The 15,803-nt window shown below is 39.6% G+C and overlaps 1 protein-coding gene across 1 annotated transcript in view; it reads left to right on the forward strand.

Annotated features, from left to right (window-relative positions):
• USH2A (usherin) overlaps positions 1–15,803 on the forward strand; it is a 443,094-nt gene that overhangs the window by 304,966 nt on the left and 122,325 nt on the right. The window contains exons 46-49 of the mRNA XM_038760847.1: positions 3,020–3,229; positions 4,584–4,786; positions 6,984–7,096; positions 15,244–15,442. Of these exons, the coding sequence (XP_038616775.1) occupies positions 3,020–3,229; positions 4,584–4,786; positions 6,984–7,096; positions 15,244–15,442 (725 nt within the window). The remainder of the gene's footprint in view (positions 1–3,019; positions 3,230–4,583; positions 4,787–6,983; positions 7,097–15,243; positions 15,443–15,803) is intronic.

Below are 15,803 nucleotides of genomic sequence, written 5' to 3' on the forward strand. Positions count from 1 at the left end.
GGCCTTTTTATTTTCCCCAAACCACTACCATAAATATCTAATAATTCCATTTATCAAAGAATCAAGTCGCGCATTTGGTCATCTTAGCCTTGGGTTCATAGTTCTCAAAACTCATAGAAGTTTTGACTCTTGATGACTTATTATAAATTTCTGACAGCCATAGTGGTGAGATGGAGAGATATACAATTTCTGTAGTGACATCAGACCAATTGCCTATGCAGATCAGAATTTTGCTTCCATCAACGGTGGTATGATGCTTGGGAAACCATATGATGGTGTCCTTCTTTGATAGATTTCTTTATAGTCAAAGATTAATCTATTACATCTCCAATTTCCCCTGTCATAACTCACGATGAATCGCGTGTCTATTAATTTATCCAAACCCTCCTAAATCTATTGATACTTTTGGCCTGTTCAATTGGCATGTGGTAACAAGTTCCCAATAGTTAGTACTCACTCCGTGAATCTTTTCTTCATTTGTTTTGAGCCTCAAAAGGAGTGCACTTCCCCTTTTTTATAATGTTTTGTTGAGCACTTACTATGTACCTGACACTATACTAAGCACCAAGTAAGGTACTAGATAATCAAGTTGGGCACAGTCTATGTCCCACATGGATCTCATTAATCCCCATTTTACAGATGAGGTAACTGAGGCAGAGAGAAGTTAAGTGACTTGCTCAAGGTCACACAGCAGACAAGTGGAAGAGATGGAATTAGAAACCAGATTCTCTGAGTCCCAGGCCCATGTTCATTCATTCAGTTAATTCACTTTATTTATTGAGCGCTATGTGCAGAGCATTGAACTAAGGATGTGGGAGAATAGACCACAACAATAAACAGACGCATTCCCTGCCCACAAAGAGCTTACCCATCCAGCTTCTGATGTTCTCAGATTTAGTCAACAACTATTCCAGTCAGGCTGCTGCTCCTCACATTTTATGATTTTGTGAACCTCATTCACATCTTCTAGATCTGGGCCTGACAATTTGATCTAACTCATTCTATGTGGTTAATGCAATTGTTTTACCTGACTTGTCTGCTATGAAACCCATTTAACCTGGTGCAGAACGCTAATATGGTGTGCTTTAAACAGTTGCCAGGCATCTAGTAGGTCATTTGTTCATTTTAGGTACAGTACTATGCTCTTTTCTAAGAAATGTTACATGTTTTCAATCTTTATGCATATCTGTATGTTGTTGTTATTTGACCTCCCCTTCCAAGCAAGAATGCTGTTTATAATAATTATGATCCCTGTTCAACATAGCTCTCCTATGCTGAGAGCTGAAGGTAGCCAAATATATGAATCTGCCCTTTGAAAATTTTAATGTGAGGAGTGAGTGCATTTTAGTTCAGATGGAGCCCTTTTCTTCTGTTTATTCATCAGGCAGAATTGAATCAGGCCTCAAAGAGTACCAGATCCACCTAATCTCAATCCACAGGAGAACTCATAATTATGATTATGCTGGAAGCAGCGATCTCTATCCAAGCCATCTGGGTCAGCTACTGTAACCCTTAGAGTTGCATGCAATGAAGTACTGCCCTATATTATCAGTCAATACCAGTAAGAGATATTGATCTCATGACTCAGCACAGGCACATCGCAGGGCAGCAGAAGGATGAAATGCTCCTTTCAAAGCAGGATTTGGCACCCGTTGTTCCTGTTGGATTCTTGTTGCTACCTTATCTACTGTTATTTGAGATTAAGCAAGGAAAATGGCTTACTGATCTTCTGCTCCATAGGCAGGAAACTGACTTTTCAAACATCTTTAAGTTTCACAGCCCATCATTCCCTGCCAGGGCCCACCATTTCTTTGTAAATCTCCTGGATCTGCTCTTTCCTTCCCATGTCCTCTGCCAAAATCCTCAGCCAGATCTGAGAGTGGGGATCCTGTCAACAACTCTCCACCATTTCCCTCTTTTAACCTCTAACTCTGTTACAACTGGAGTCATCTATCCAATATGTCAGTTTTGTGACCTCACACACTCTTCCTCAAATATCTTCATTCCCTGAGTTGAAGTGACTCCTCAGGTCAGTGAATTTACAGGCCATCCCCAGCACTGCCCCCTCTATCAGATGCCACTAATTTTCCAATATGCTTCTCTTCTCCCCTCAAACTCCAGTCCCATCATTCATAGCCAGTCCCTCAGTCAAATGGATTTCCTGCTCCTCCCCTCTGCCTTCCTGCATTGTAGTTCCTCTCTTTGCTTAGCTTGCAAAGCAAAGCATAGAATTTAGGTGGTTCAAAAGGAACTTGTGCAATTTAAACACTCCTTCTTTTGTCTCAAAATAAGGCTACTCTCAATCCTTCCTAACGGTAAGCTCATTGTGGGCAGGGAATATGTCTACCAAGTCTGTTTTATTGCATTCTCCCAACCGCTTAGTACAGGGCTCTGCACACTGTAAGGGCTCAGTAAATACAATTGATTGATCAATTGATTGATTGGAGAGATGGAATCAAAGCATTGTATTTTTGGTGACTTCAGGATGAGAGGGTATTAGCGGGAAAGGAAAGATATGACTATATTAAAGATGAATGTTAAGAAGGGCAAGTATCACATTATTCTTTCAGCCATCCTTTGGTGCTACAGGTAAAGACAGTGTACCACTGTTCTGAGCCAGGGTGCCATTTCTTAAATTCTTATCATTTTATCTTGTATTTATGATATTAATGATGGCATTTGTTAAGCACTTCCTATATGTCAAGCACTGTTCAAGGCGCTGGAGAAGATACAAGCTAATCAGGTTGAACAGATTCCCTGTCCCAAACAGGACAAGGTAACTGAGGCCCACAGAAGTTGTGACTTGCCAAAGGTCACACAGCAGGGAAGAAGCAGAGCCACAACTAGAACCCACATCCTTCTAACTCCCAGGCCCGTGCTCTATCCACCAGGCCATGGTTATCCATATTAGTATTTGTTAATGTTAGTATTTGTTAGGAATTTCAACCAACACAGTACCCATTTTTCTTGAATGTTGCCATTCTTAGCCCCTATTAAAACTGTCATGTTGTTGTTATAGCCATACAAGACTTGCAAGGAGATGTCAAGTACTTTACCCTCTTCTGGAGCTCTGATTCCTTGAATATGTCTCGAAAAATGTTGCCAGATGTGAATTCTACTGTAATTGGAGATTTGAATCCAAATACCGAGTATGCAGTTTCTATTAGTGTTTTCAACGGAGCCCATGGCATTATGAGCAATGTGGTGCACGTGACCACTTCTGATGGAGGTGAGTAGTGCAGGGCGCTGCCTGGCTTCACATATGAGAATGAAATTGATTGATTTTTGACGGGGTTGAGATCAGTCATCCTTCCATTATAAAGTTTCCGGTATAAGAGGGAGGGGGAAAAAAGTCTAAAATGTTAAAATGCTTAAGTGCTGGCTGTCACCAAGTGGCAGATCAATAAATAGTCCCTGGGAGACAGAAGTAAAAGCTCTAATAATGGATAATAGGCCTGTTTGCTCCCATTTTCCTCTGTGTGCTGCCTCCTCTGTAAGCTAAGTTGGGAACTGAGTTTGTGGCAATAAAGGGAGGAATTTAGGAACAATTAATGGTTTTTAAGAGATTTGCTCTGTGAAGCGGTGTTCTTCTGACGTGACAGCTAAGCACAGAGCCTATCCAGAGCCACTAGAAATGAAAGGTGCAAGTTCAGCCACTGAGAAAATTTGCCTATGAGTCATTTCCAAGACAGTTAGCAAGGGGGAAAGAATGGGGGAAGCAACTTGTGAATCTGAAATGCTCCTAGAATGGTCTTTCTAATCTTTTTGGCTTTATAAAGTCTCATTATAAGCATTATAATATCATTACCTCCCAAGCAAGTGTTCCAGGTCATTAGCAAGGCACTTTAAGTGAGGATCCCATTTCCTTGGTGAAGCCAAAGGCCAGCACCTTTTGTTTATAAAACAGAATTGATCACAAGGACAATCTTTCAACTAGTTAAGATGGGCTCTTATGATAAAAATAGGGCTTGGCACAGTTATTTCTGACATGCTCGAATAATTGTGTAATTTAACGCTAAGCAAGATTTTTTTCTAGTTTTAGATTTCATCATTACCTATGGTAATCAACATTCCAAATCATTTACATAATGACAATATTGCATTATCCCTTCGTATTACTCAAGTTCCACTGCTAGTAGCAGCAAATGATTTTTCTCGTGCCACAAACTGCACTCTGTGTTTGAATTTGGGTTGTTTTTTTTTTTCTTAAGGAGCAGATTTCCCTGGTTTTCACAGGGTGGCTAGGTGGGATGCGATGAGGATGGGTGTAGAAGAGCAGAGGCATTGAATGGTTGGATGTGTGCTGGCAGTGCAGATGGGTGAATAATTTATCATCATATCCCACTGGTCATATACCATTGAAGATTAACACGGTGCTGGCGGGATAAAGCATTTTACCACCAACTCTCATGGTTTCTAACTGAGAGTGTAATAACCCAATTTACAGAGGACTACAGACTGTGATAACTTCATCAGCTAAGCAGCGAACCCTGTGCTAAACCTAAATACTCATCTGCATTTGGTTAAACAAGTGCTTTTTCAGAGACAGCTGGAGTTTATTCGGTTTCTTCCTTTAATTCTAGAGCCTGAGGGCCTCTTTCCTCCAGAGGTTGTCATCATCAACAGGACAGCTGTACATGTCGTCTGGACATCGCCTTCAAACCCTAATGGTGTTGTCACCGAGTACTCTATTTACGTAAATAATAAGCCGTACAAGATGGGAATGCCGGCACCTGGATCTTTTCTTCTTGAAGACTTGTCACCTTTCACTGTCTATAACATACAGGTTAGACCAGTGCTTTTAGAATTGATTTAAGCTCATGTTTATTTGAATTGCAACATTCTGGCCTATTCCAAATGGACATGATTTGTGCTTCCTGGTTAACTCTTGGTTACCAGAGGAGGACGGGGAGAGCAATCTAAGGGCCTTAAGGATTCTTTCAGTGGAAAACTTTGGAGGCTTTTATTCCTGCTCACCTCATTTGCAATTTCAGAGAATACTGATAAGGTAAAGAGTGTTGGCCCAACAGAGTAGTTTTTCAAACTCCTACAACTAGCTGTCATTCTCAGCCATGTTCTCAGTTCCCCACTGCCTTCCACAAAAAGTGACTTTGTACATCAGGTAGATGGTGAACCAAATCAGTGGTGAATAATCTTCAACTTGTAATAAATAGGATAGGAATAGGGTTCTACTAAGATCAATTCTCCACCACTGACACATTAAAATACAAGTACATTACTAAATTTGGTTCTCTTGTCCAATTTATCATCTGAATAAGCTTTACTTCCTAATAGCTTGGATAATCTGTGAGCCCACTGTCGGGTAGGGACTGTCTCTATTTGTTGCCAATTTGTACTTCCCAAGCGCTTAGTACAGTGCTCTGCACATAGTAAGCGCTCAATAAATACGATTGATGATGATGATGATAATCTCTATTTCTCTTTTATTAATTAAAAAAAACACCACTTGGTATCTTATACGGCCTCACCAAATAGTTTTCAACAATCATTAGGTGCCCAAATTTATAGTAAGAGCCCAGATACTTTGTCCAACTACTGTGGAATGTAGGAAAGAAAAATTTTACATACTTGACCGATGACAAGATGCAGGCTTCTCAGAATACACCAGCATAAGGAAAAATGTGAATAACTTCAGATATATGTTTTAAGAATGAAAGGGGACCTTAGCAAGATTTTGAAGACCAGGTGAGCCATCTCACCTACAATAATGCATATACCTATAGTGCATTCCTGATCTTTACAAAGATTTCATACATCCTGTTGTCTTTTACCTTTACTATTTTTACTGCAGTCATTTCATTTCACCTTTCAATTTGGTTAAGCTTAGACAAAAGAGTTTCTTGGAGAAGCTTGCATTTATTTTAAGATTTGCCTCAAGATAACACAGAGCATAAATAAATGTCACACACTTGGACACCATAATAGATTTCTGGGTTCCAACCTCTGGGTTAGTGCAAATTTATCTTATGACTAAAATGATATAACTTCTAAATATATGTACAAGCACATTGGTCTTTTCTCAGTGGCAACAAAAATCTGGACAACTACCTCATTCAGGGACTTTCAGTATCATAATCAGCCTTCTTCAATTGTTTGTGGAGTCTTTGATGTCTCTCCCTAGCTAAAGCCTTAAACAAAGTAGCTAGGATTGACAGTGATTAGGATTTCCTTTCATTTTTCCATTTGCAGTGAAGTGATCATATTTAGGTTAGTGAGCACTTCACCAGTCATATTCTAGTGTGTTCCCTTTATTTGCCCATTGTGTTGTTTTAGTCTTTATTAAGGCCTGGAGAACCATTTCCTGATCCTTAGTTACCCCTCTTTCCTGTATTCAGATTGGGCCTCTGAACTATGAGAAAAAGTCATTCATTCATTCTTTCATTCAAACATTTATTGAGCGCTTACTGTGGGCAAAGCACTGTATTATGCACTTGAAAAGTACACTATAACAATAGACACATTCCTGCCCACAGTGAGCTCACAGTCTAGAGGGGGATGATTTTCTGCTATAATTTAGATTAAAAATGTACTCATGACCAACAGTATTAAGAGGTTTAACAAGGTCTCATTATACCCCTATTCCATTGTAGCATTTGCAATATTCATTATGTTGGTTTGGTGGTCAGTAGGCACTTGTTCCCTATTTTGTTTCCAGATCACTGCTGGTACATCTTCCATTCCTGATAGTCCTCAAAGAAAATGAATGTTTCTATATGGACTGAAAACTGACTGGACATAAGTATTGTAGACCTAAAACAAGCTGGTGTTCACCCATGTTGCCCTTTTGTCTTGTATATGAAGTAGGTTTTCATCAATACTTGATCTTTATGAAGCTCTCTGGGTGCCTGATGATAACCTGTGAGTGAGTTATGGAATACCCTATAACTTAGACTGGAATTAATCTGGTGGTAATGTCCTGCACTGAAAAATACCCAGCCTATTCTCAACACTAACTTCTGCAGGTAGAAGTCTGCACAAGATATGCCTGTGTCAAGAGCAATGGGACCCAAATCGCAACAGTGGAAGAAATGCCAAGTGAACTCTCAGCACCCACAATACATGTGATCAATTCAAGGTATGGATTTTATAAATTGCAGAACATGTCAATTCCTCTCAATTGGAAACTTAAAGATGTACTTGAACATCCCAGGTTAAAAGCATAATGAAAAATTGATTCATTTTGTTGATCTTGTCTCTCCCCCACTCTCACAAAAGTCTTGAGATGATGCCTTTAGTTCATAGGAGCCTATTATCACTCGGGTTTCTATTAAAAGGACCAAATGACCAGGCTTTTTTCCCCAGCCAGTATGGAGAGATGATGCAACTATTGTTATTACATTATCTAGATCAGTAGAGCGAAGTAGAGGAATGTAGTTTCAATTTTGTCAGCCAAGTAATTGGCAAGGTTATCGGGGACAAGAAAGGTGGGAAGATGAGGTCTCTAGGGGCTTCAGAAGATATTTATGGTCTGGAATTATTGGTGGGGCAGTCAGCATGAGAGGTAGTCAATCAATAGTATTTGTTGCATGCTCCTCTGTGCACTCTGGGAGAGTGCAACTGAGTTAGGAAACATGGTCCCTGCCCTCAGTGAACATAAAGTCTAGTGAAGGAGAGATTCTAAAATAAATGCAGGTATGGAGATGCAAAAGGGATTAATAATTGTGATACTTAATGTTTAATAATGATATAATTTTTTTATGGTACTTAAGTGCCTACTATGTGTCAAGCTCTGTACTGAGCACTGGGGTAGATACAAGATAATTGGGTTGGACATGGTCCCTGTCCCACATGGGACCCATGATCTAAGTATGGGGGAAGAACAACGATTTAATCCCCATTTTACAGATGAGGAAACAGACACAAGGAAACTAATTGATTTACCCAAGGTCACACAGCAGATAAGTGGGGAAGCAGAGATTAAGACCCAGGTCCTCTGACTCCCAGGACCTTGCTCTTTTTAGGCCAAACTGCCTCTCTAAAGGGGTGTATATATAAGTGCTATGTAGAAGTGGGAGTAGGGAGAGTTACATGAGTGCATAATGGATGAGGGCAAGTATATAGGTGTCATGAAACTGTGAAAGTGACAATAGGAGAAAGAGATTAGGGTAGGGAGATGAGAGATTAGTCAGGGAAGACATCTTACAGGAGATGTTATTTTAGAAGGGCTTGAAAGTAAGGAGAGTAGTGGTCTGTCAGATGATAAAGGGGAAAGAGTTCCAGGAAGGAGGGAGGACGTGAGCTTGGGGTTGATGGCAAGAGAGTGGAGAGTGAGGCTACAAACTGGATTGTAATGGGAGAGGACTGAGTGCCTTAAAGCCGAAGTGTGAAAGGGAAGAAAAATGTTGCAGAATGGCAGAGTGGGCAGTTGTATAAAGTGAGAATGGATTTGAAATGGCAGGAATCAGCCTGTTTTCTGGCTTTCTGACACTAATACTTTGCAGCCTCAGCCCTGAAGTGGAGAAACTGAATTCTGGAAGTGAACTATAGCTGAGAGTTATTCTATTATTCAACAGCTGAATCATCCTCATATCCATCTTTCCATTTTCTTCTTCCTCCTTTCTAATGTATTTTGTGTCTATCTCCCCTGCCAGTTTGTAACCTCCTAAAGACAAGGATTGTGTCTTTGAACTCTGTTGTATTCTCCCAAACACTTATTAGGGTGTTCTGTGAAATTAGATCAACTGATAATAGTTATTATAATTATTGTATTTGTCAGGTGCTTACTATGAGCTAAGGTAGATGCAAGATTGGTTCCGCATGGCACTTTCAGTCTAAGTAAGAGGGAGAACAGGTATTGAATCCCCATTGTGCAGACGAAGCAACTGAGGCACAGAGAAATTAAGTGACTTCCCCAAAGTCACACAGCAGGTATTTGGAGGAGCAGGGATTAGAACTCAGGTCTTCTGACTCCCAGGCCCGTGCTCTTTTCACTAGGCCATTCTGCTTCACTGTTGATGGATAATTTTCCCACTGTTTTACCTATGTAAGGGCCAGGGCAAAATCACAGCTTTGGTCACAGTTCTGGGACTTGCTTTCAGGGAGACTATCAAGGCATTATATTGCCTGTATTTCCCTAAAATGTAGGAAGTGTGGGATATTGCAGTTGAGCCCTGTGAACGTCACCCTTGTAAAAGTTACCCCATGTGGTAAATTTGTATTTTTAAGGCATTTCTATGTGCCCAAAGATTCACAATTTTTCAGAAGTGTCCTCTAAGAAAGTATTCAGGAAGGAGTGCCTTGAAAAACATATTAGCTGTTCTGAAATCCTCAAATGAGATCAGTTTCGAAGTTCAAAGGATTCTCGTCAGCACCACAACATTTATGACAATCTCCATAGTTCATGTGTTTATTTTAAAGTCTGTCTCCCTCTCTCAGCTGTAGGCTCCTTGTGGGCAGGGAACATGTCTACCAACTCTATTGTACGGTGCCCTGCATACAACAAGTACTCAGTAAATATCATAGACCCACTGATCAAGAACAATTAGCACTCATTAAAGAAGGTAACCAATATAGTAGGGGAGGAAGAGACCCAGGCTCAAATTGTAGATATGACCACAACCCCCCTCTAAAATGTTCTTACTTTTGAGTCTTATGCTGAAGGGTTTCCATCTCTCCCTTTCTTTTCCCTGTGTCCTGGACAGTTTTCGTTGTGGTGAAAACCAGGATAGGTTTAGCAGAAAATAGCCCTTTCCAAGCACTGGTACATGGAATCATTCTTTTCCTTAAAAAATCCTAGGTAGAAAATAGTGTTTTCCAAAGGAAAGACTCTAACTGGTAGTTAGAGCTTGCCAAGTGCTTTATCAAAATTACCCCAACACTACAGCAGTTAGCCTCCTGTGGGCATGTTATTGTTTGTATAATTTCATTACACTTCTGGCTGTGACTAGTTGCTAGTTATTTTCTGTTGGGTGGTGAAAATGAATTCTCCCTTTATATTTAAGGATGAAAGCTTTCAGAAGCATTATGTATCCCCATATTTACTCCTCCAGCCTCTGAGTTCTGCTTTTATTCAAGCTTAGATCTTCCTTGAATTTGGCACCGTTTCAGCAAAATTGTAATTGTTGGGTGAAATTAAGTTATTTTTCCATCTCACATAAAAGCGTAGTTAAAACACGTTTGATGATAAGAACTCAATTTAAATCTCATCTTTGCCTTTGTTTTAACTCAATCCTGCCTTTGGACTAAATTGCCTGCATGCCAAATACTTATGCTTGTTTCTGCCTTTACATACAAACCAAAAAATTTTATAGCAGAAGTGCAAGATGTTAAGTACCTTCCAATTTTATCATCTGCTCATCCAGAAGCAGGCTCTATTTCGACTTCGCCTTTTCCCTCCATGTCATATTATCATCAGCTGTTCTTATATCCCAAAAGAATACTAACTACTGATCGATTGCCCAGACTTGTCTGGCTGTGGCCTACACGTGCCCCGGGTAGTTCATTTATTTGCCATGGTGGATTTGCTAGAGTGGAATTTAATCAATAGCTAATTCATTAATTCTGGTCTTCTAGGATGTAGGGACTGTGCAGTATAAAGATGACTGGCTGGCCCTGGCTTTGATTGAAATATGACAGAACAGCCGATAGCTTTAGGAAGTGCGGTGCCGAGCTGAATTAGAATGTTGCTTATTTAGTCTCTGTAAAGGGAGAAGCTTGGAAAAGAATGCCGGTTTGTATAAACAAAGGGGACGTTTTAATACATAACTGCCAACAAACAAGGATGCATGATGTCTGGGCTTCTGTGCTCCTGGGAGAACTGAGAGGGAATGCAGATTATGCTGTTTATTGCCTCTAATTGGAGTCATGGCAGTTTCTTCAGTTCCAAATCAGTTCCGGGCTGTATTATTGATGAGAAGGCTATGGAATAATGTCTCTGTTCTGTTCACAAATAATCGTTTAAAAATTTGCCTCAAGGTAGTGTACGACATAAAAGATCATTTCACCCACCAACTTTTTGCCCAAGTTAGTTAACTCTACTGAAGGTTATAACACTTGTGATTATAAACCCCCTTTCATTCTGGAATTAATAACTCAGCTGAGAGTTTAAAAGTGGCATGAAAGGTCATAGCTTCAGAAAACATTTTTTGGTCTGGGTTTCCTTACTGAAGTGGAGGCGAAGTCAGAAGGCTAGTCTTCGTTTTCTGCCAGTTTTAGGGGGCAGGTTTAAGGTCAGACTTGAATTTCTGGTCTCCTCCTATTCCAATTAGTACAAAGATAAAAGTTTAAGCTAATAAATATTGTAGTTTCAAGGAATGTAAAATTTAATATAAAAAGCATAGGAGACTGGGTGGGAGGGGATGTACAGGGAGCTGGGAGGATGACGAAGGTAAATGGAACTCCAGGAATGGGATAAGCATTTCCCTTCTCTTTCTGTCTTTTTTCACACTGTCTGAAAAAATTGGGGGGTTTTAATGTTACACAAGAAAGCAAGATAGAATGAAACTTGCCAACTCTTGTCCCCAGATGGCATTGCAGACCCAAGCCTCCTCTGCTCCAAGAAAGAAAGCATAATGACTAAAATAAATAGACAGTTCACATTCCAGCTTCTCTTGCCAACCACAATTTTTTCCAACTCTGGTGCTGAGAATCTCCAGGTAATGCAGTATACCATTTTGACTACTCTAGGATTAATTTTTGAGTTAGGATAGGTTTCTGAGGTTACAAGAATCATGCTACCTGTCATTTCAAGTCAACTATGTTTCCACATTGCACTATGATAGCATTGTGCTTCCCGCTGTTACTGCATCAGTAATTCATTAGCGTTACACCAGGAAATAAAAAAACATAACAACTTTAAACCGTTACAGAACCATGACAGTGAAAGAATTACGATTTTTCTTTGTAACTTAGCAGTGGATCTAACTGCACAGTCACTTCTGTCCTTTCATACTTTTTTCATTACACATTTTGCATTGTGTTGTTGAGGAATAAGAAAATGTTCTTCCAACACTTGCATGATTCTTTAAGACGTGGTGTTGAGTCAAAGAAACAAATGTGTGCAGCAATAGTCATGGCATGATTACTCTAATACAAGTTTTCCTTCATGTGAGGTTCTTCAAGAACACAGCGCTAACAAAATAATCAGTCAGTAAACTTCAAAGCCCTACTGAGAGCTCACCTCCTCCAGGAGGCCTTCCCAGACTGAGCCCCCTCCTTCCTCTCCCCCTCCTCCCCCTCCCCCTCCTCCCCATCCCCTCGGCCTTACCTCCTTCACCTCCCCACAGCACCTGTATATATGTGTGTATATATATGTTTGCACATATTTATTACTCTATTTTACTTGTACATATTTATTCTATTTTATTTTGTTGATATGTTTTGTTTTGTTGTCTGTCTCCCCCTTCTAGACTGTGAGCCCGCTGTTGGGAAGGGACTGTCTCTATATGTTGCCAACCTGTACTTCCCAAGTGCTTAGTACAGTGCTTTGCACACAGTAAGTGCTCAATAAATACGATTGAATGAATGAATAAATGAACTGAGCATTTACCTTATTTAGAGTACAATGTACATTGTATGGAGTACAATGGAGTTGGGACATCAGCGTTACTAGAAAAGGTGACTGACCTCCAGAAGCTTGCAGCGAAGCAGGAGAGAATGACTCTACAGACAAGTAATAATGATTCACACGCATTTGTTGTTCTTTCCTTAAGTTTGTCACAGGCTAGGAATTCTTATTTGGGATAGTCACAAACCTAGAGTGAGAAGCAGCATAGCCTTCTGGAAAGAACATGGTACTGGAAGTCAGAGGGACTAGGTTCTAATCACAGCACTTTCCCTTGCCTGCTCTATGACCTTGTGCAAGTCACTTAACTTTTCTACTGCTCAGTTCCTTCATCTGTAAAATAGAGAGCCAGTACCTCATCTCCCTCCTATTTAGACTGTGACTGTGACATGATTATCTTGCATCAACCCCAGTGCTTAATACGGTGCTTGGCACGTGGTAAGGGCTTAAAAAATACCAGGATTGTTATTGTTATCATTATAATTTTTGCCTTCTGGTGGGAAAGAAATTGCTTAATCCCACCCCATTCTGTCCCATAAACCTTTAGCCTTATTGGCTGTTTGGCTAGCCACAAGGGCTTCTGGGAACCTACCCTCAGGTTTGGTCAGAGAAAGCAAGACAGAGCTGTGCCAGATTTTTAGCATTCTCTGTTCATGCACTACATGACTTGCATACCCTTGCTGCTCATCTCAGCTATAATGAGAAGTGCATGATTGTTAAAACCCGTGCATTGCTCTAGACATTTTCGCTCATTTGTAGAGTTGTCCTTCGGACAGAAGACGTTGCCGTTCACTGTCACAGAGCTTACTGAAATCCTCAAAAGCCAAATTCTTCACAGTTAAATCCGAAACTACGGGCTGTCTTAAACTAGGCTAAGCTCTGCTTCGCAAAGAAGGAAAAAAAAAGTCACAAAGGCATGTATTAAGACTGAAATGCCGACCTGGATCTTTTTAGCCTTTACTTTACGGTTATTCCCTTGCTTTTGTGGGTGAAGTCAGAGCCTTTAATGTCACTTAAATGTGGGGGTTTTTTGTAGTTGAATATGCAGTGAATACCAAATAAGCACCTACAGGATAATTCCGTGAGTCTGTTGAAGACCTCAGAATAATAATGGTGACTCTACAAGTCACCTATGAAGTCTTTCCTTCATAGGTGACATTTATTCTCTCTCTGCAGAGTCTCATTGCATCCATGTTATGTTTATGCCTCTGGAAAATGAAATCATTTTCTGAGGGTTTTTTATTCTATTAAAATGTCAAGGTTTATCTCAACCCATGCTATTTTTAATGTAAATGTTTGGATTTAATTTAATTTGAATATGTGATGTCATTTCCAAGCTGATAGTGTCGATGCAGTTTGGTCTGTAAAGATATAATCCTCTTGAAAGGTATATTCTGAAAAATGGTTTAATGCGATAGAAGGACACATCAGTATTTTGTAAGTTTTTATACACTGAAGTCCCTTGTCTGATCTTAAATCACAGAACTGAAAGGGATACCAAGGTTTTTTTTTCCACTTTTTTTTTTCCAGCCCCTGCCTAAAATCAAATCTCCTGAAATGCTTTCTGTGGTGTCACACATATATTGAACCAGCCCCACATTATACTAACGGCATTAAACGTGGTTGGAATCCCAGTTCTTTGAGATAATGCTGTAAGATTAAAGATAACATATTTTCTAAAGAGTGTAATTTTATTTATTTAAAATGTGAGCTCAGTAGTTGGTTAGAAAAGGCAAATCTCATTTTGGAAAGTGAGCATATGAACTAAAATGAAGTTTCTAATACAAACTGAGAATTAGCCTGTTTTCTTCTTATTGTGTATCATTAGATGGACTAGTTCAGGAAAATGGACGTCATCCCCACTTTTACCCATGCAAGTGCCAGTCAGTGACAGTGGTACCTTTTATTCACTCCAACCTCAACCTCCCTCAAAGAACTTATGCAAATAACTGTGAATTGTTTATTTTTGTTAAAGTTCCATGTGGGACAAAGACTGTCCAAACTGATTCTCGTATCTATCCCAACACTTAGAAGGGTGCTTGACAAATAATAAGCACTTAACAAAAACCATAATAAAGAAACAACCTAGTATCAGCCCTAGGTAGGACAGAGACTGTCTCAGATCTAATATGTTTGTGCCTACCGCAGACAACAGAATATTTGGCACACAGTAAGAGTTTTAATAAATAGCAAAAGGAACTATTTATTCCCTCTTAGCTCCTTGTGGGCAGTGATCATGCCTGCCAACTCTATTGTATTGTACTCTCCCAAACTCTTAGTAGAGTGCTCTTCAGACAGTAAGCACTCAATGATTACCATTAATTAATTAGTTATTTGGTATTTCAGTAATCCTCATAGATCTTTCTGGGCACAGGGAACACACTTTCCTACCAAATTCTCCTTAGTTCAAAATTATAGAAGAGGAAAATTCTAAATAAGTACATTTCTGAAATTTCAAAGCAAACAGTTATTTCAGGGGTAGTTAATATGCCTGAAGTTGCCTTTCTTCTTTGTAAGCTGATTCTGTGCTCTGCTGTGTGTTAGTCGTACACATTGTTGATTAGCTATCAATAAATGTAAATTCATGGAGTGATTATTTTATTTGTCATTGTTCATTAACTAACATCTGATTTTAAAATCTGTCTGCTCATACACCATGAGACCATATGTAGTCTAAAACAAAGGTATTAAAAAAGAATCTATTATTATGTTTTCTGTAGATCTCTTCAAATTGACTGGATGGAACCACAACAGCCAAATGGAATCATCCTAGGCTATGATCTTTTGCGTAAAGCATGGCGGCCATGTGCTAAAGTCCAAGAGTTAAGCGGAGGTGTAAATGTTAGATGGTGCAAGGCTTTGGCATGCCAGAAATATGAAAGGATCTGTGGTCATATGTGTTATCAACCTGAGACTAAGGTATGCACTTTGTGATGATCATTTTGCATTGTCCCAGCAAAACCATTTACTCCTATTAGCACAATTTAGCCCCTCTCAGGTGATCCGTGGGAGAAAAACATGCTGTTTATAAGAACATAAACCTTCCTATGTGCATTTTATTCCTAACATTTATCATCATTCGGTCAGGAAGTATTGGCTTATTGAAATGATTGGGAATCTCCCAAATTTGTCTTTGATTGAGTGATTTGAATCTTCTTTACAGAAGATCTATTTTAGTTCCAGCTACAAGTGAGTGGTTGTTTACATGACATTGAATAGCTGAACAGGACCGAGTGTTCTTTGTCAGAAATATTTTTAAATTATGGTCATTTGCAGATTA

This window comes from Tachyglossus aculeatus, chromosome 19 (genome assembly GCF_015852505.1).
Source record: "Tachyglossus aculeatus isolate mTacAcu1 chromosome 19, mTacAcu1.pri, whole genome shotgun sequence".
In the NCBI taxonomy this organism is placed as follows: Eukaryota; Metazoa; Chordata; class Mammalia; order Monotremata; family Tachyglossidae; genus Tachyglossus; species Tachyglossus aculeatus.